At 43.7% G+C, this 20,682-nt stretch overlaps 1 protein-coding gene across 1 annotated transcript in view; it reads right to left on the bottom strand.

Moving 5' to 3' along the window:
- LOC146621017 (tetratricopeptide repeat protein 28-like) overlaps positions 1–20,682 on the bottom strand; it is a 190,860-nt gene that overhangs the window by 26,818 nt on the left and 143,360 nt on the right. The window contains exons 6-9 of the mRNA XM_085367180.1: positions 14,485–14,992; positions 2,990–3,786; positions 2,306–2,850; positions 524–1,047 (exon numbers count right to left, since the gene is read on the bottom strand). Coding sequence (XP_085223306.1) covers positions 524–1,047; positions 2,306–2,850; positions 2,990–3,786; positions 14,485–14,992 — 2,374 coding nt within the window. The remainder of the gene's footprint in view (positions 1–523; positions 1,048–2,305; positions 2,851–2,989; positions 3,787–14,484; positions 14,993–20,682) is intronic.

The following is a 20,682-nucleotide window of genomic DNA, read 5'->3' as shown; positions in this document are numbered from 1 at the left end:
CTCAGGAGCGAACACTTTGAGCGGTGCCACTGACATAATGAATTTCTGAGAGGCCAAGCTGCAGTTTTTTATTTCGCCATAATCTGCGGGGCACAATGAAGCGTTAAGAGGCAGGAGTATGACAGCTACGGTGTGAAAAGATTCTTTTGCAGCTTGCTGCAAAGAACCCTCTGAGAAGGTAGATACAGAGGTGTGAAAAACAGCTAGGGGTGCACGGGAAAAATGCCTTGGCATGCATTCTGATAGGTTTGCATAGACATACACACAAATGCTGGTATACATATACAGCTCAGAAGACAACACAGACGCATAATACACACACAAAATTCCCTAGTGCACTTATAACACATAAGCACACACACACACTCACACACATATACATGCACACAGCCTAATAAAAATGTGGCAAAGGCTTAGCAACAAATAGGCTCTGCATTTCCTATTCATGAATTCACAAACTCTAAGCCTATCAGCTCAGACAACAAAGGCAATCCTCTCTCCTGTTCCCCCCTGACTCACTCACCTTCCTGCAGGTACATGACAGCTTGTGAGTAGTTTTGCAGTGCGTGGTGTGTTCTCCCCAAGCTGCCATAGGCCAGTGTCTTGGCAGCCAAGTCATTAGTCTGAGCAGCCACACTTAGGTGCTGTTCTTGGAACACGACCGCCCGCTCGTAGTTTCCTAGCGACTCATAGGTAAGGCCCAGGTTGCCATAGGCGCGGGCCTGGCGTGTGGTGCTGCCCGCTTCCTCTGCGATCTCCAGGTCACTTTGGTGGCACCGCAGGGCCGTTTCGTACTCTCCCATGGCTTGATATACAGTCCCCAAACCACAACTGGCGTCACCCTCCAGTAGTCTGTCCTGGGTGTCACGGGCGATGGCCAGCTGACGCTCCAGACAGGAGATGGCCTGCTCGTAATTGCCCAGCTGGCTGTGGAGCGCGCCCAGTTCACCGTAGGCCTGAGCCTTGCCTCCACACTCGCCCAACTCATGAGCCACCACTAGCCGTTTCTCAAAACACACAAGTGCCTGTTGTAAATTTCCCATAGCCCTGCAGATCAAGACAAAAAACAGCGATTGTTAGTGTGAAGCAGATTAGAAGTGAGATACGTGATGTAACCTAGCAAGAAAATTTGGAAGAATATGTCACTGACAGATTCAGTTAAAGCTGAAACAATCCCAAAATGCCTTTCAAGTTCACAACACTCAAAATCAAAAATCTATTTATAGCACTTTGTTTTATCTCATATCATTCTCTTACCAGAGAACTATTAGAACGCATCGTGCAGCACACATTGCAGGAAGACTTTCATTTGCAAAGTGCCAGATAATTTCAGTATTGGAGTCAATGAAATATAGATTTTTGCCTTTCATTTCAGTGCTGAAAGCTGCTGATGTCGACAGACTAAAGAGCGTGTGAAAGTATTCCTATATGAGGAATATTTGAGGCATGATATGATATTTCAAGTGCAGACTATTTTGCAGTAGAACACGGTTAACCGTGTAAGATAGGCCACCTGCTCCCATCCTCTTGAGTACGTATTGACAGAGTGGAAATCATCCCATGTGAACATTTTATTCGCCTTCGCAGCCTTCAAACAGACTTTTATCACATTCTCAGGAACAGCAACAATTGCTGGCTGCTGGTTCAAATGGTGCATTAAAAGAATAAAAGCCTTTGGCTTAATTAATCTTGTGTGATAATGTATTTGCCTGACTAAGAGCCGCTGGAAGATGAGAAGGGTTTATGTGTGATGTCTATTATTCCCTTCTGAACTCATGCATGGCTAATACTGCTGTGTGTGATTGCTGCCGTGCCATGCTGATGACGCACAATAAGAAGAAAATCATCTCTGAAATGAGGATTTCGGCGAGCCTTCTCGTGTTTTATTTTGCAGTGTAGTCTCCCAGGTTGCTATCAGCTCTTTGAGGCATGAGGAGAAATAGAACGGCGAAGAGACACAAGATGTAAGAGGTTGTCTTGAAATAACTGTGCATCCCTCCGTTTCAGACATCTGTGTGCCAAAGCCACTTTGCATACAGATAAGGCCAGGGCCGCTAGGCTGCTGCTACTGAGACGGCTAGCGCCACATCCAAGTGCTGTTCACTACAGCGAGGCGTCTCTAAACTATGGTGGTCCATAATTGTGAGAGCAAGGAGACAAATTATATGCAAAGTACTGTCATTAGTACTTAAAACTGAGCCGATACAAGTATCTGTTGCCGTAACAGCAAGAGGATATTAATGCTGAAAAACAGTGTTTCTGATAATATCAAAAAAGTACATTTGAAACAAATTCCTAGATTCACCTGTGTCCATTGCCTAAGCCTCTATAGGCTTTCTCCTGGTCCTGCATGCGGTTGAGGCTCTGAGCCACTGACAGATACTGGTCATAGTATTTGATGGCTTCCTCGAAGTCTCCAAGAGCCTCGTAACAGTCTCCCAGATTACCATAGGCCCTGCCCCGGTCCATTACTGCTTCGTTTCCACTCAGCTGCTGTAAAGTGGCCAGCTGTTGTTCAAGGTAGCCAATAGCCTCCTCCATCACCCCTACATTCATTTTCGTGATGCCCATGTTTCCATACACCTGAGCCTCCACAACAGGATCCTTCAGCCTCCGACCGAGTTCTAACTGCTCTTCGTAGCTCTTGAAAGCCATCGCGTACTTCCCGAGGGCCATGTAGACAGCAGCCAGATGACCATGGGCTTTGCACTCTCCTGACACATCACCGAGCTCTTGGTACACTTCCAGCTCCTGGGTATGGTAGCCCAAGGCTTTGTCATATTTCTGTACAAGTCTATAGGTGGCCCCGAGGGCAGCATACGCACAGGCCTCCATCCTACGCTCCTTAACCTGAAACAAGAAAGAATTTCACTATACTGGCATAAAGGACATAACAGAATAATTATAAATGAATAAATAAACAAAATAAACATTTTCATTTTAATAAGAAGAATTGTTCTAGAACAATATGTGTTATGTGGGGCCACACCTGGTGAGCTAATGCCAGTTGCTGCTCATAAAACTGAATGGCCCCGGCCACATCCTTTTTACAAACAAATATGTCCCCCAGGTTCCCCAGAGCTCTGAAGCGAGCCTGTGCATTGTTCAGGGACTGGGCCAGAGACAGCAGGTACTTCTGACACTCCTCTGCCTTAGTGAAGTCTCCTAGAGCCTTGAAAGCCAAACCAAGGTTACAGTATGCCTTGGCCTGGCTCAGTTTGTCATGTAGATCCTTGGCCAGAGCTAGGTCCTGCTCATAGTATTTGACAGCATCCTGGTAGTTGCCCAAGCAGTAGTGGGCATAACCCAGATTGTGACAAACTTTCCCTTCGCTCTCCATATCTTGGAGGTCAGGAGACAACCGGAGGTACTGCTCATAGTATGGTACAGCCTGAGGAAACTCTCCTCGAGAGCAATGGAAGTTGCCGAGGTTTCCCAGAGCCCGCGCCTCACTCTGGACATCTCTGAGCTCACGAGCTATGTTGAGATGGTTCTGATAATGCTGCAGAGCACGGTCGTGAGCACCCAGAGCTTGGTAAGCCACAGCCAGGTTGCCATGGGTGGAGGCCTGTGAGGCTCGGTCGTTGACCTCCATGGAGATCTGCAGCTCCTGACGGTGGTAGCGAACAGCCTGGTCAAAGGCTCCCAGGGCGTTGTAGGCATTACCCATGTTGCCATAAGCCCGGCCCTGAGCAGCATAGTCATTTAGCTCCTGAGCAATGGCCAGGTGTGTTTTGTGGAGTTTCAGTGCGGTCTCATAGTCTCCCTTCATCTGGTGGATGATGCCTGTGGAGAGAGGGGGAGAAAGCAAAAGGATGAAGTTAAAGACCCATTTAGGGGAAAATTGTAATTGAGTAAAATTCGAGTGCCTCGTCAGCTCTTCGTGTACAAAACAAGTCATTTGGTTGTTAAAATAGGCTCTCCGAGCCATCTGTTCTCTGCTTACACAACACACTCTCCCACAGAATTATGGTCATTAAAATGTAGTGCAATCAAATAAGAGTTATTATAACACTAAAATAGAATCTTTTGAATGTTTAAGCTGTCTTTGATGATCGTGTCTTACAGGGATTTTACCAAAATCAACAACTTTTCCACAGGGTTGAAAATAGCTACGAGTGAACGAGAAAGAAAGACAGGGGAAGTAAAAGTGCGGGGGAGTGTGAATAGCAGATGGAAAGCTCAGCAAACAACTTTAGAAAAAAAATTTGATAAGTGTGGAGAAACAATAAATAATGGAGAACCCAATCTATTGAGCATATTATCACAGATAAAATACCATCCTCTGAAAAATAATAGCTTTACCCCACAGCCAGGCAGCTATCTGGCACACAGACACACACACGCACACACACAGACACAGGCACACACACATCCAAACAAATGCACACCCACACCTTTGTACTCATACAAAATGACAAATACACAGCAGAGAGTAAAGAGCCGTAGTGTCATGGTCCTGGGTCGTGCGACCCAGTGTTTTGTGTTTAGTCTATTTTGATGTTTATTGATTGTTTAGGTTCATTAAGTTAGTCCAGCCATCTGTATATACCACCCTTGAATTACGTCTCCCTTGCCCTTCGTGTGTTTATGTCTGTGTGTCTTGTACCGTCAAGTTCATGCTGTCAGTTATGTCACCTCCCCCTGTACTACGTCTCCCCGGTTCATGTCTCATGTTTCCTGTTTTACTTTGAAGGCCTGCATTCACTGTCAGTGTATTCAGTTTCACTCCTCCTGTCCTGTCGTTAAGTTCATGTGTGTCAGCTGCGTTCCCATGTGTGGCCACTTCCCCTGATCATTCCTCATGTGTATTTAGTCTCTGTGTTTCATGTAGTCTGCGTCGCGTCGTCTGTGTTCCCACCCTCCATGTTTCCATGCCCGGTCTGTTGTATTCATAGCCTTACCTTAGTTCATTCCCAGTTTAGGTTTCTGTTTAGTTATTGCTTTTGAGCTGCCCTTATTCTTGTTTGTTTCTCTTGTGTTACCAGCCACAATAAAAGGCTCGCTTTTGTTTAAAGTTTACTCCCGTGTCACTCGTGTCTGCACCTGAGTCCTCCACGCACTCTCCACACGGTCTGTCACAGCGGACCGTGACACGTAGTGGCAAATCGACCATTCTTCTCCTCCTTTCCTTTGAGCTTTTAAGACTCACTGCTAATCTGTATGGTTCCTCGTTTGCTTTGTCACCTAGCCTTCAATGATAATAATGGCAATGATAGAATTAAAGTAAACTGAAATTGTAGACAGGGTGGCTGCGGGCTAGTGGATGGAGACGAAGAAAACAGCTGCAAGGCAAATAATTCAGTCTTTCATCTACCATACCGCCTGACCATCACGGCTCTGCTGCATCAGCACAGAGACTAATGGGCCAGTAGGATGGGGGTTCAGCCGCTGATGGGACACAAGGGATGGAAACAGTTCTGGAGCCAGAGTGGGTGGGAACTGGGGATGGAGAGGGGCTCTGTGGCTTGTGGTGAGTGTGTGATGGTGCCGCTGGGATTAGTTACCACCATGTGTGTTTTCCCATTCATTTCATCCGAAACCTGCCACATTATGAGCCCGAACATAGGCTACGTAAACAGTGGGATTGAAACTAAACAGAAGGCTCAAACGACTGCAGAAGTTACACAGTAGATGTGGAAACGCATTCTGATGCTGGCTGAGTCAAAAAGCAGCACATCTGGCTGATGCCAACGGAAAAAAGCTTTGGTGTCGTTGCAGTGTGAGTCATTGGACTGCACACCGGTTTGACACATCGCAAGTTTTGTCTATGTATACATACGCATACCCACAGTGCATGCATACTTCAGAAAATGTTGCAAGACATTTACATGGTCCAATACACACCAATATTTCAGTCTCAATTAAGTGTAAAATAGGAGACAAATTAAAATACTAAACCTGCCTGAATTGGATGTTTTAAAATTAGACAGAAAATAAATCCACCAGCCTTTCCTGCAAATAATTTAGATTTATTTGGGGAAAACATAATTAAAGATCCCCTGCCTGCTTAATTCAGACCGTGATTCAGCATGCGGCACACACCCAGCGACAAATCAAACCTGATATGTCGTTCTTTGCCTGCTTGTGTTCTCGGGTGTAAGTGATACAACCTGAACTGACCTTCTAATCATCAGGTCACGGCCCTGAGGAATTGGTATGCTAGGCATGCCACACAGCAGAACCCAAACAGAAACAGCGCTGCCAAATGGGAAAGGAAGGATTCAGAATCCAAATGATGACTTTCATAATGAGTCAAATGCATGTTGCTGTATATACTGCGCGAATAAGAATAAATATGGGGCTTTTAAGTTTGACAAACTTCCAAGTGCTCCCATTCCTTAGAGTCTTTTCTCAGAGTGAAAGCATGTTAAGATTCACAGCAGGCTAGTTGGAAGAGTACGGATAGTTGTAACCACAAAGTCACTCCCAAGGTTATGCTTTCCCCAGTGGAGGCTGATCTTATTGAGGATATAATGCCTACTGATGTATTACCAGCAAACATGTTCCATGCTGCAGGCTAAAAATGGATCCAGGGCTCGCTGACGGATGCAGGGGTAAAGGAGGCAGGAGACTGGACAGAGGCTGGGGGAGTATGGCTAGGTTTATGGCTGGACTTGGAAGATGCAGCCAAAATTGCCATAAGCCTCAGGCTATGCCTGGAACCACACTTGAAGCAAGAAAATATATTCTGTGCCCCCCCATATGGTAAGAGGATTATGAGGCCCTCTGGGAATAGTATCCAGCATAGCAGTAAATAAAACCATACCAGATATGATGGTAAATACTGCTGCAACACAAAATTTGGGACTTAGTACAACGAGGTTTAGCGGATGAGGCCATCGTTGCATACTGTCCAAATCAAAACATCATTCTTACCCCTCAATTTAACGTCTGATTTTACTGCAAGTCTGTGAAGCACACTAAATGCACTTTAGTAAAATGTATTAAAAATATGGTTCAATTATTGTTCTTTTACACAGCTTTAGAAAAAAAATACAGTGGAAAAAAACCCAGGATAAAGCAGACACTATGCAATCCAAATACTTTTATACAGAGCCCTATCCATCCCCCCATGACCAAAGACATTAAAAGCATGACAATGTGTTGTCACTTTTCATTACACAGCTGGCTGTACATAGAGGGATATGCTGCAGTGATGACTTTGAGGGATGGTGTAATGTTCTGAGTAAGTCACTGTGTCATTCTTCGAGGAGCTAGGAAGGTCCGGAGCGCTGCTGCCTGCAGTCAGCTAAGAGGATTTTACAAACAATGCTGCTGCTGCCACTGGGCTGATACCAGGAAAAGAGGTGACCAGTCTGTGTCCAAAAAACAGAAATAACTGGGGTTCTATATTTTTATTTCAGAATGAGGTCAATATTTTAGGTTACATGATGGAGAAAACCAGGACACAATCGTAGAATAGTGTCTCTCTTTAATATTTCGGTCTTTGGTTTCCACTTCAACCAAGAACTATTTGAGAGATACGATAATGAGTTTGGACAGTATTTACAACACATTCTACAGTACCACAGCTGCCATAAATAGCTGAATAAAAAGCTGAATATATTTTAGTTTCTAGGGAACCAATTGTGAAATTCTGGACCAATAAAAGCTTAGTTTGGCTGTTCCCTTATTCACCAGGGGTCACCATAGCAGACAGAGGTGCATATTTTTCAACCAGATACCCTTCCTGACCCGCAACTCCTGGGATTTGCATCTCACCCCAGTCTTGAATCGGGGATCTTTTGCATATTAGGTGAATGTGTTAACCACTATCCTATGGACCAATACAGATACCTATTCAATACCATGAATTAATTAATCATTTAAATAAGAATAACAATAATAATTAAACAAATTCAACTTTACTTTCTTCTTGCTCTTCATCACAGTATTCTTTAGCACTGATGTGGCACCACAGTCAACAAGGCCAATATACTTTTGGACGTGCTAAGTGCACAACACTGCTACTTTCTGACAGCCGTCCTTGTCAGCTGGATGTGTGCTACGTCTTTAACTTTATCTGCACTCATGTACTCAAGAGTTATTGACTTTAGTTTCTAAGCTGAGCAGCCTTGATTGCCATCTGGCTGCCTGCTTGGTATCTGTATTACTACTGCATTGTTTTGTGGGAAATTAGCACAGCACAGAGCCTTGTGCATACTGTAAATGCAGTATAAAAAAACAAGCAAATAAAAGATGCACTACTATTTTAAACTACTTGATGCTGTTAGTATAGAATTTCCAAAAACAACCAGCCATTTAAGAAGGCAAAAGAGGATAAAACATCAGTAATCATTCTTTTCTTAAAGAGGCCCTAGTTCTAATTTCATTCATATTTTAAGCCATTCTTTAAATGATAAGTCAGTTCTTCCCCACACAGGATACAGTGTAATTATAGATGGCTAATGAGAGTCTCTCTGCTAACACATTTTTCAACTTTAGGGATCTCTTATGAAGTTAAAAGAAATATTGCACTGAAACAGCATTATTTATAGCCGCCGTCTGAGTATGACACTCATACAGAGGATGTGAAACTTCCAAAGATGATACAGATGACTGTATGATAATAGCAACGGTGCAGGCAGCTCACATATCAAGTGTATGGAAATTAAAGGGTGGATGAAGGATGAAATGCTACATTATATGAAGCATTTTAAAAGAGTTGCACAATACACAATAGCATTGTAATGATCTGTTGGGGGAAGCAGTGAGCTGAAGCAGACATCAGATCCTCCTGGGATCTGCAGGAAGGGGTGGAGCTTGGGGGGGGTTGGACTTAAGGTATTTAATCCTCACCCGCAGACACAGACATCTCCTACAGTCTGACTGACAGAGGCCCAGGAAGGACACGATGTGGATAGATGGCTGCGTGCTTAGAGGGCGGGTGGCCTGCCAACAACAACATGCAGACAGAGCGCTGTGCTGTGCTGCGCAGCTCAGCCACTTGCCTGTGGCTGAGCTGCGCTCCTTTGTGCTCCAATTGACCCCAACTGACCCCAACCCCTATTTCAGCTCACTAAACCAAGTACTCTGTACTCTCTGTACTATACACGACTGACACCTGACTCATCCTGCCTCTTAACCAACAATGTTCAGTCTCAATCATCTGATCTTTTTTGGTTGCACTGCAAAATCTCCCGTCTGTTTAGGAATAGGTCACATTTCATGCTGAATTTGCACATGTGCTGCAAAAAAGGGCACAGTCGTTCGAGGCAGAGCAATGCTACAGCTCTTTTGTTTCATTTATTGGCTCCACGGTGAGTCAAGTACTAATTCTGCATGGTGAGCTATACTTCAGTGTAAGAACAAGGATCATGAAAGTGTTTCACGAGGCCTTTCGTCCGGTTTCTGGCTCGGTATTTGGTCATGAGATTAATGGGGCCATGCTAAGGGGAGACAGAGAGCATCTGCTGCTTTTTGGAACAAAACAGAAAAGTGGGGCCAGGCTAGAAAGACACTCTCTTTCAAAAACCTCTCCAAGAGAGTAACGTAAGCCTGACATCATAATAGGCCCATCACCACTTGACCTCTTCTCCAACCACTGTTCCTTTTACTCCTTTTTCTCCTCACTTACTTGCAGGCCTGCTAACATTTACTTAAGGCATTTACCTGGCCATTAGTGGAGAGTTTAAAAGTGTCACAGGACTTAGATAAATTCACTTTTAAACATTTGCTTGGCTCCTTCACAGCCCTATTCTTGCAATGTGCATTCATTCATCCTGTTTGGCCAATTAGGCCCACTAAATTCCTCTGTAAATTCAGTCCTCTCTTGCTCCCGCCGCTTCCTGGTCAGACTTCTAATATATCCACAGTTACCACTTTTTCCAAAGGCTTAGGTACAAAAGTGAATAATCCGCATGTATCGGTGCTCCAGGCAAGTCTGGTCCCTGTCTGTGCTTTGCTCCAGTTATGGGCAGCACTCGAAAAGTACTGGATTCATGTCCACACAACCACAATATTATGATGCTGACGAGGAAGATGAGAGAGCATTCGGTAAAATCATTTCACAACGAGCAACATCTTTTTCTCTTCTCTTTTTAAATAAAATCTGCTAATTAGTTGTTTATTCTTCCTGTTTATGGCACTTACTCAAAAGGTTACATCAATTTAACTCCTTCCATAATTGGGTGCCAATGAGCTCCTAATCTCAGGGTCAGCATCAATTTATTTCAACCAACAACTACGAGCGCTTAAAATACCAAGTCCGCTGCCGGTGCTACTGACACATGCAATCCATTCTCAAATGACTTGCAAAAGGGAAAAAGCTAAAAAGCACTAAAAGTGCAGACAGTCTTTATTACAGCAAAGTTATGTTTTGTTTTTCTGAAGCAAGTGACAAGATCTAAATACAGAGCACAGCAGTACACACTGTCTGATTCCGTGTTGTTTTGCGAACTCCTCTCTCTGTTGTTTTCCTCTTTCTGTTTTTGCGAACATCAGCAGAAAGCTCTCCCTGAGGATGCACAATAAAAGGAAAGAAGGGGGAAAAAAATGCTTAATTAGGAGTTTCACGTCCAGCCTTTCCAGCTTGAAGGAGCCAACGTTTCCAGTGACTCCTTTGCGTCATAATGGTCAAAGGAGCAGGGTGACTAAAGAAAAGCAAGCAGCAAAAGGCCGAGCTAAGAAAGCACAAACACTTCCAAACAAACTTATTTGAAGTCTCTTTGAAGTGAAATGCACAGGAGTGGGTGGGTGGGCAGGGGGAATAATACAATTTACATTCTGTTTCATGAATACCACAAATGTGAAGTACATGGGGTCCCCCTCCGCCTCATTCCTCTCTGAGATATTAAATATTGCTGACTAGGGGGTAAGTTGGCCAATTAATGAATAATAAATGGGGCAGGAATGCAACATTTTCATATCCTTTATAGGTCAGAGTGTGCTGAGCCAGGGCTGCTGGTACCGCCGGGCATCGCGGTTAGATATTAAAGCACGGCAATCTCTATACAACTGTACCTCAGAGCCATGTCAACTGCTGCCGCTCCACCCACACTACACGCAACATTAACGACGAGCTGAGAGGGCATAACTTCTGCCCATCCCTCTCACGATGTTTTTTTCCGCTTTTATCACTGCTCGTTAATCTTCACTCGATCATCCACTCCCTCTTTGTGCACAGCGTAAAGGCAGTATTTCTTTTTTCTTTCTTTTTTTGAAGTCTGAGACAGCATCCTGTTAGTTTTAGTCCATATCTTCTTGTGCTACATAAGCAGGCTCGCGGGCACCGATGACGGGGAAAAACAATGCACGGCGCAGTGGCGCAAACAAAAACAACAACAATGGGGCAATTACGGACTGATGCTTCACAACCTCCACTTCATTCTCTGTTATCTTCATTATTCAGCTCCTCTTGAATCAGCTATTAAAGGTAATTAAGCGATTCATCAAGTCAGTTTCAATTACTGGGAGCTTGACAGCTGCAGATTACAATCAGTAGGGGTGAGCGGAGAGATGGGGAGACCGAGAGAGGGAGGCATCAAAAAGTGAAGAGAGAGAGAGAAAACAGACAACAAGTGCTAACCGATCAGGCACCACGGAGATGGGCAACAAGCTCTCCTGGGTGTCGAGTGCTAATGTATCCACATGCCGGTCCAGGCATGTCCAGGCACCTGTCCACAAAGCAACAGGCTTCATAGTTACCACGCACTCACTTAGCTTTTGCTCCGTCACCAGCTGGCGGTCTTTGATACCACATCAGCTACACTATCATTACTCTGTCATGGACTGGAAGAACTGTAATGTTAATAATGAATAAAACTGCTCTTGCCATCATAACAGCAATCACACTACAGACAGGAATAAATCTGCTGCCTAACATACAGTGCCCACTCGTAATAAAGCTCACATGTAGCATCATAAAACGTCCTCACAGGCACCCCTAATTTATGGGAACCGGTTACCAGCTTGCTTTTTTTTTTTTTTTTTAAGTCAGGTGTGTGTTGGAGCTAAGAGCAAGACAGAACGTGCAGCCATTAGGCTGGTCAAAGGACAGCTTCAATTTATGTTTGGCTGATTAACCCTGCACTCTGCTTGCACAATTTTGCGCATTAGGTTCAGGAATAATTTATCTGGAAGGAACTATTATGCCTCTTAGTTGTCCATTAGAGTCGGGTTTACTACGGTCTTGATGGCTATCATAAGTCATCCGGCACAGGTTGTAATTGCTGGACTAAATACAGAAGAATTGCCCCTATCATAGACTGCTCATCGGGTGTTGAAAATCCAAAAGGGCACCTTTATCCCCAAGCTTCCCTTCATCATTATATCAGCACACTCCGCAAGGTTACTTTCTAATAATTTTAGCAGGATTTAAATGTGAAACACTGGATTGTAATTACATTTTTAAGATCCGGCTCAATCAAATATTACATTTTCTCCCACCTAACTTCTATATCTATCTCACATTCACATTTCAATGGAAGATGTGATTAAGTCTGAACCATTCTGAAGGTGAGAGCAGAGCAAATTTATGTCAGGGAATTTCCCATTAAGAATTACATACTTGCATGGGGGTCTATTTACTTTCTGACAGTCTCCAAGTAGAAATGACAGCTGATTTTAACATGCACCATCCTCCTTGCTCTCAGTGTAGACTCCTTGCACTTCACTTGCCTTATATCACATTATCTGCTGTGCACTGTCCACTTGAGACATTCATTTATGAATTAAATATATATTTCTGCAAGCAACGTTCCACAAAATAGTAATGATAAAGTAACACCACAGCATATTTTCAGTGTATAATATACTGCTTGGCTTTATGAGTCGTAAATATTCAGTAAAACAATAATAAATAAGCAGCGCATTTAAAGAAGACAAAGGAATGCAGCCTGCAACATAGCCAAAAGCCTAAGACGAGGCTCTCAAACTCATAATCAGCCTAAAACAATGCAAAGAGCAGTCATTAAACACTCATATTCCATCTCTTTAGTCTCCTCCATTGTTCTGTATTAATTCAAAAAACGCCTTAAACCAAGAAAGCTTGGTTTACAGCAGCTACGTGTAAATATAGAGTAACTGAAATGTTATCTACTTCCAGTCTACAAGATTTCTTGCTATCAAACTACCAGATGCTTCCTCATTTTGGAGGATGTGCTTTGAAATAGATCTGTCATTGAGCTCCTGAACAGGATGGCATTTGAAGTGAGGGATCGCACCATATGGTGACTGACGGTTTTTAGAGAAGAAGTAAAAACATTCAAACAAAAACCAACAACAACATAAAAGTTTACCTCAACTTCTGACAATGCAAAGCAATATGTCCAATAAAGTGCAAGTATTCGAAGTCTTGGTAGAAAATTTGAAATCAAATTTGAAAATTTGATCTATTTTTGAACCTGAGCCCCAGTTTTACATCTTTCTAGATTGAAATTAATTGTAGGGACAAACACGTATGTGGAATAGTTCTAGTGCTGAACAAGAACACTAACCAGCAACTGCAAAAGAGCTGCAATGCCATTCCACATGGCAATTATCCACGTAAAAGTGATTGTTTTTGCCACTAACTACTTTCAAGTGTGTGACAACACATAGAACAGATGCATGTAACTGAAGTCTCAAAAAGTCTTACAGGAGGTGACTTGATGGAGGATGTGTGTGAAATAGTTGTGTTAAGTGACAAATGCGTGAAAACACTGGGCATCGCAAACTGTCGTGTTAGCAGTGACCATTTTGACACGTGATCACAACTTCCACTCAGACAAGAGAATTCATCCTTAAATAAGGTGCATTTTCCTGAAGGGAAAGGGTTTTATAAGAACAGAGAAACTTACAGATGTAAGTTATTTTGTTGATCAAACTTCCACCGAGCAAGTGAGTATTAAGGGTTTAATGGATTAAATGGTTTGTCTGCAAAATGTCAGTAAATATTGGAAGCTGTCAACTGTAATTGCTCAAAGTCGAACATAAATTAATCCGATTTTTTGTTTTTTATTCTCCAAAACACAACAAGACACAATCTATAATCAGACAAAGAAAAGCTTGTTTATCTCCTGTTGATTAACTAATCAATTTATTAACTAATCCTTAGAGCTCTAAAGGAGCAGCATGATTATACAGTTTACCTCGTGGTTGTCAACACAGAGGATAACATGATTGCTGCTGCTGTAAGAGCATAAAAACACATAAACCACCGAGGGCTGTCTGTATGTCTTATGGATGAACTGCTTAAACAGTGCGATCAGTTAACAACCAGCTGACCCAGTACATCAGTTCAAACGCAGCCTCCTGATTGTGAATGCAACACAGCTTTTGGTCTCCAAGCATAAGACGTCACCTCTTATAGTTACAGTATTATCTTTCTTTCTTCTTGTTAGACTCTACTATGGATTCAGATTTAGATTAATTAGAGATAAATGTATAGATATAGGAATATGTATTTGTTCATCATTCTGTGTGTTACAATTGTGAGAAATTGCCTAACAGTATTGAAGACCACAGTGTACATTACACAACATCCAACCTAAACTTACATACCTAAATTGGAAGAGGCCCTTCCTTCTGCAGCCCTGTCCTTCAAGCCCTCGGCTATAGCCAGCTGCTGCTCGTGGTACTGCTTGGCCCTCTCCAGATCCTGCATACAGCGGGCAGCATGACCCAGTCCTGCGTAGGCTCTCATCTCGATGGACTTCTCCTCCAGCTCTTGCGCGAGCTCCAGAACGTGAGTATGGTAGGACATGGCCTTGTCAAAGTTGCGGTGATAGTGGTAAGCACTGCCCAGGTTACTATAGGCCCGGGCCTCCTCACGTTTATTTTCCAGGACCTTGGCGATGCTCAGGTGCTGCTCGTGACACTGGACAGCATTATCAAAGTCTCCCATGGCAATGTAGACGGCTCCCATGTTTCCCAGCTCGCGAGCCTCAGACAGTTGATCTTTGGACTGCTTGGCCAGAAGGACACACTGCTTGTGGCTGGCTAGGGCATTCGGGTAGTCCCCTATGGCTGTATATACATGGCCCAAGCTGCTCAGTGCCATTGAGGCCGCCTAGAGAAAAAGAGAAAGGCAGATACTGAAATAAACAGCAAGATACTAAAATCTATGCAAATGTAAAGAAAACACAAAAACAATTAATTACACCCACATTTGAGCAACAGTGAGTTTTTGTTTTTTGCTTCTACTTCAGACATTCCCCACCCACACCAATATGTCCCGTTACCCAGATGTACTGTAGATCAAATGAGAAAAAGAAAGGAAAGAAGGAAAATCTAAACTCCCCAAATCTCATAGGAGGCTTAGTGCTCAGAGACTGAACAACAAACAAAACCTGATTTGATTTTGTCTTTGGCTGAGCGAGGAGGGGGGTAAAGTGTGATGCAGATCAGCGCAGCAGCAGGCTTGTTTTAAAGCCGCCAGTTTGCCCACTGCAATCACGCTTCGTGGCGCGCCACCACCAACGGAACAAAGACACTGCTAATCAGGAGGGAGAGAATGGGTGTTTTAGCTTCACACCAGAGCTGTGGGCGGCCAACTGACTGACTGCTTTCAAGCTCTCACGCGCTAAAAACACGGAGAACAGAAATAGACTCCAGGCGTTGCCATTTAGTCAGTCTTTCCATTTTTATAACCAACGTCCATCTGTGAAAATGAAATTACAGAAAACACTGGTTATACCTGCAAAATAGGAGGCATTTCAGTATATAAATATAGAGATTTCTAAAAGTAGATTTTTGACCCCCTATATGGCACATTCACTGCAAGCTTATTAGCTGTTTATATGGAGGATAAACAGCTGGGAATTAGGGTCAGTTGTCTTTGTGTGAACAGATGTTCAATTACTCATGCAGGGGCATCTAATAAAGCATCTCCTTCCTGAGGTCCCACTCTGCATCCACCAGCCAGGAAGAGGGTTGGAGGGAGGCCAGAGGAAAGGACAGACATCCTGACAGTTAAGGCCACATTAGAGCCCATCCTGGCCTGCGTGCAGCCTCAGCAACAGAAATGACCTGGATCATAACATACCCAGAAAGTCAAAACTGGAAAATTAAAAGTTACAGTTATAGCAAAGGCTGAACTACCCAATGTAGTCGTGAGAAAAGGCAAGGGACCTCCGTGAATTCAATTCGCTTTAACCATTTCCATATTGCTTAACAAATACAAATACGGATGCGATTTAAAGAACTGGAGAGCAGGAGATGGGGTTTTTTGTTTTCTTTTTTTTGCATCGTTCCAGCACCACTTAATGAAAATATTGAGCGCTCTGAATAAATATAAAAGCGAAGAAGATTGCTGAGAAAAAAAAATCAATACAATCGGACACTCTTGAAAATGCTTATAAAGACAAACATTTTTCTCTGAATCTTTCACACATTCTTTTTTTAATGCACCAATCCAGCGCTATTGTTCCGTCATTTCACATAGCTGCTGATGCCTGGAATCAATTACCTGCTGACATAAGGACTTCCAGCAGTTTGCTCAAGTTTAAAGACTCGACAAGGCATTATACAAGCCCAGGGAGGCAATTATCCCTCCGTCACAACTGTTGCTGTTTCATGTTCCCAGATAGCCTATCTAGAGCTGCTCAATTACATGTGCCTTTTGAAGCTTCCCTCCATCTCTCCGATTCAAACTTCAACTCTTCTGAGTAGAAAAACAGAGAGGATTCCTCATTTCTGTCTGTCTTCAACCGGGCGCAGTGGGAGACGGGGGAGAGAAAACGGGGAGTGGGAGGGGGGCACAATCATTCTCCAGTTGAGATGAGTTGCTCTTGTGATCAGTGTCCCTCTAAAGTGAGACTGCAACGCTGCATTTTCTCCTCAGATGGAAGCCAAGATAGGCAGATAATGAGGAGCCAGCCTTCCCAGTTACAGAGGATACACAGCGTTTGGCTCGGTGTTTTTGGACAGTGCTTGGGACCATATGAATCTTTCTCACTTCTGACTGCAGTCCTCCCCAACACTGCTCATTCTGACTCCCCGCTAGTTACAAAAAATAACACTCAGTCGGGGAAGAGGAATAATGCTGCGTAATTTCTGCCAAATTGACTTCATTCTAATTTGAGTCCATTTCTTTTCTGCACTTATCTTTCCTCCCTCCACATTCTTACGCTCGTCTCCCCCGCTCCGCTCAATTCGTCTGGAGAGTCAGATCTGATTGTGTTTACAGAGTCCAGCCCTTCTCCGGATGTGTGCTGATTTGATTAATCCCAACGCCGTCCATTATAAACTGTTGATAAACCACTGGCTCTTATCAGCAAACACATTTTGCACCAAAGGTCTGCTAATGAAAGGTAAACTAGTTCTGCCGGGGAGAGAGGAGGGAACGAGAGGGATATAGAGGACGGGCTGAGATGACATGTTAATCAGAAATGCTTGGCTCCGTTTTTTCCCCTGACAGGGACAGTAGTTTAGGATTTCTTGCTGGTTTTTCTCTCTTTGACTCCACAACTAAGTATGTTTATATTTTGTAGCACATAAGAGAAATGGCTGCTTTCATAGAACATGCTAGAAGTAATGCATTATACTTTACATAATTAGCCCCTTATGTCATGCAGCGAGGCTGCTTTTGATCACTGGCCTTGGTGGTATGCACGTTGTGTGACTCTGAGCCCCTGGTGTGTGTTTTATTTCTTACACTGGAACAGACGAGTGCTGCCCACCACTTCACTGCAGCACTGAGCTGTGTGGTTATGCCTCGCCTTGCAGCTGTGGGACTATGGCTCTTTGAACATCCTCCTTTTTTTCACTTTGGACCTATGAGGTCTGATATACTTTAAACAACCAAGGCTATCATCACACACTGGCAGAGCTTATAGGACAAGCCTGGTTGCCATGGAGATCTAAATAGTTGGATTATGGCTGGCCTTGTAGAGAGACTCCCACTACTATTCGTATAAACATAGGTGTGGGACCTCCTTCTGTGCGAACAAAAATAGGCAAACAAATACAAGGGCGAGTGTACAAACAAGCATCCACTGCTCTGCCCTTTGCTTCTTCAGCTGAACCTGGTGGCTGTATCTGTGTCTGGTCAGAGACACGCTTCTTCACAGGTTTGAGCTAAAGAAGAAATCACAAAGGTCTGAAGGCTAAACTTGCTATATTGGCTTAAACATAAGTGCACATAGCATAAAAGTGATAGAATTAGAGGTCAGTAAGGTGTAAGATGTTAAAGTTTACCCTCTGTCCAAAAGGCATGTGCTGCAGCAGGGCAGAGTAGCTCCTATTTTAGTAAAGTCTTATTAATGGTATTATATGGAAGAGGCGAGGAGTAATCAGAAGAAGAAAAGTAGTCCAATATGCCCATTTAAAAAGCCCAATGTTACGTATTTAAATGACACATTTGAGTGCTTGCCATTCATTATATGTGTAAAACACAAGTCAACTTTATTTATATAGCACCAAACAACGACTTGTTAGAGAGGGAACCCCAACAATCAGACAACGGCAGCGACAGCGGGAAGGAAAAACTCCCTTTTAACAGGAAAGAATGTCCAGCCATCTGCAGTGACCGGTTGGGTGTGAGGGAAGGGAGACAGAACAAGAGATACACAAGCTAAATAAACAAATATTCATTTTAAAGAAGCTCAAACCAGCAAAAATCTGTGTCAGCTGTGTTTGATAAAAGCTACCATGTATCGAGTATACGCCATCATTAACTTCCTGGGTTAACCCAGGCATGAAACAAGCATCTGAAGTGATACCAGTCACTTCAAAAAGGTGACTAGTGTGACTGAGAACATTTGCAACACCACACGCTCGCACCTCAATGTATCCTCCTGCAAAACGCATGCACACAGGAACAGCTGTCTAATTAAAAGGCAGTGCAGAGGGAAGGTGAGGAGGACCATGCACCAGTGTTTCCCTTAACGAGCTGGGCTCAGGCAGCAACAGGAGCCTGGCTGGCAGGGAACAGAACCACACACTGGAGGGAGCGGGGGGGGTGCAGGGAAGAGCAGAGTGGGAGGAGGAGGAGGAGGAATGGGGCCTGATAAAAGGCTATGGAAGAGATTGTGTTTGAAGGATGAGAGAAGAGAATACTGGAGACGTCCCCAGGGCGAGGATGTCTTTAGATCTGAATTCACCTGCAGAGATGCATTTTGACAAAAAAGAAAACATCTCAACAGTAATAAACGGAACAGACCAGTCACAGATGCTCTCAAAGGAACTTGAACGAGGCTTTTTAAAGGTGAGCGTTCTTGTCTATGCATGCAAAAAAATAAACGAAACAAAACAACAACGAAAAACAAAAACACATATATGCATGTATGAAAAAACAAGAGAGAAAAAGGGGGGAACATAAAGGAGGCACGCTGGCGACGTCACTCTGGAGGACTGGGGGTGGGGATTTGTATGATAAAATATTCATCTGGTTTTATGGGTGTATATTCCATTCTCTTTCCTCGCTCGGTGTTTGCACACAGATATGGATCCTATGGGAGCCACCATTAGATCAGCCAAATGACTGCCTCTCTGCCATAGCAGAACCTTCTGTTTTTTTAAGCAGGCAAATGCTCTGCTTTGCCAAGCGAGGGCAGGTACAGCTGTGCCTGATTGCTCGCTTTCACACACGCATTTGTGAGCTTACACAAACAGACACACACACACATATCGAACGCACACAAGTCCACGGTGGCTGATAAACTCGCTGCATTCCAAGCTCAATTCAACGTTGCATCTTCGGAGCCAAATTTCAGCCCCGTTTCTATTTTCCTTTCCAACTTTGAAAATAACATTCATAAAAGTCATAACTCTGTTGCTTCCAGAATTGCAAATCAATGAAAGACGGGCCGTATCATCAACTGCGCCTTTGTGGGAATGTTATTTGTTTTTGTCTGAGAAGAAAAGAAATACAGATATAATTTTGGTGGCTGCCAATTACGTTAATCAATCACCAGAGCTGATTTGATCTATTCAGACTGAAGAGATACCAGCGGAGCCACTTGTTTTTCTCTGACCTGTGTAACCTCCAGCGTGCAGATGAATGACGCCAGAGGTAGGAAGGTTAATAATTCCTTTAGCCTTCATGGACATGTGCACAAAGGATTGATTGTCACTAAAGGTCAAGCAGTGGGCACTCATTACAGCTACTGTGCTGCCTGTCAGACTGACTACTGCAGTCACACAGAGCTGCACACTCACTGCAAACATATAGACACAAAATAACGTGTATCATTAGCTAACGATAACGACATGGCAAGCCACATTTTTACTATCTCACTATCTCACAACCTAACGCACAAATATTCCGCATGTATCCCTGAGCTCTGTGTCTTCTGTCATGTTTGCGCATCTGTGCGTGTGTGTGTGTGTACTTCTGTGCTTAGCCACATTTTTGCAACAGTGTTCTGGAACATGCTTCTACTCATATCCACTCGTTTGTTTGAGGCTATAGCCTGTGAGTTGGTGGCAAACAGGCAGCTGAGAGGGAGGAACACTAGAGGCACAGAGTAAAATTGAACCTGACAGTCTCCATTGGTGTTGGTGGAAAATTTGACTGTTCCCTTTAAGTGGTGTGGGGGTTTGATATTTCAAGCTCCCTCTCTCTGACAATATGCTAGACAAAACAAGGCTTACAGAAATGGCCAAATGTTAAGTGAGGAAAAGAAAGAGAGGGCAGCACGGTAACTGAGCTTCCCAGCCCCCCACCCTCAGCAGTCCCCTACCTCAGAGTGCCCGTCCCCTGTGACAGGATGTCAGCATTGTTCAAATGCAAAAACAGCCCTCCTGCCTGCTGATATA

This window comes from Diplotaxodon limnothrissa, linkage group LG12 (genome assembly GCF_057381915.1).
Source record: "Diplotaxodon limnothrissa isolate DT_005_m linkage group LG12, D_limnothrissa_male_GT1.1, whole genome shotgun sequence".
In the NCBI taxonomy this organism is placed as follows: Eukaryota; Metazoa; Chordata; class Actinopteri; order Cichliformes; family Cichlidae; genus Diplotaxodon; species Diplotaxodon limnothrissa.
The sequence above is the reverse complement of the archived record's forward strand: the minus strand, read 5'-3'. Positions and strand labels throughout refer to the sequence as shown.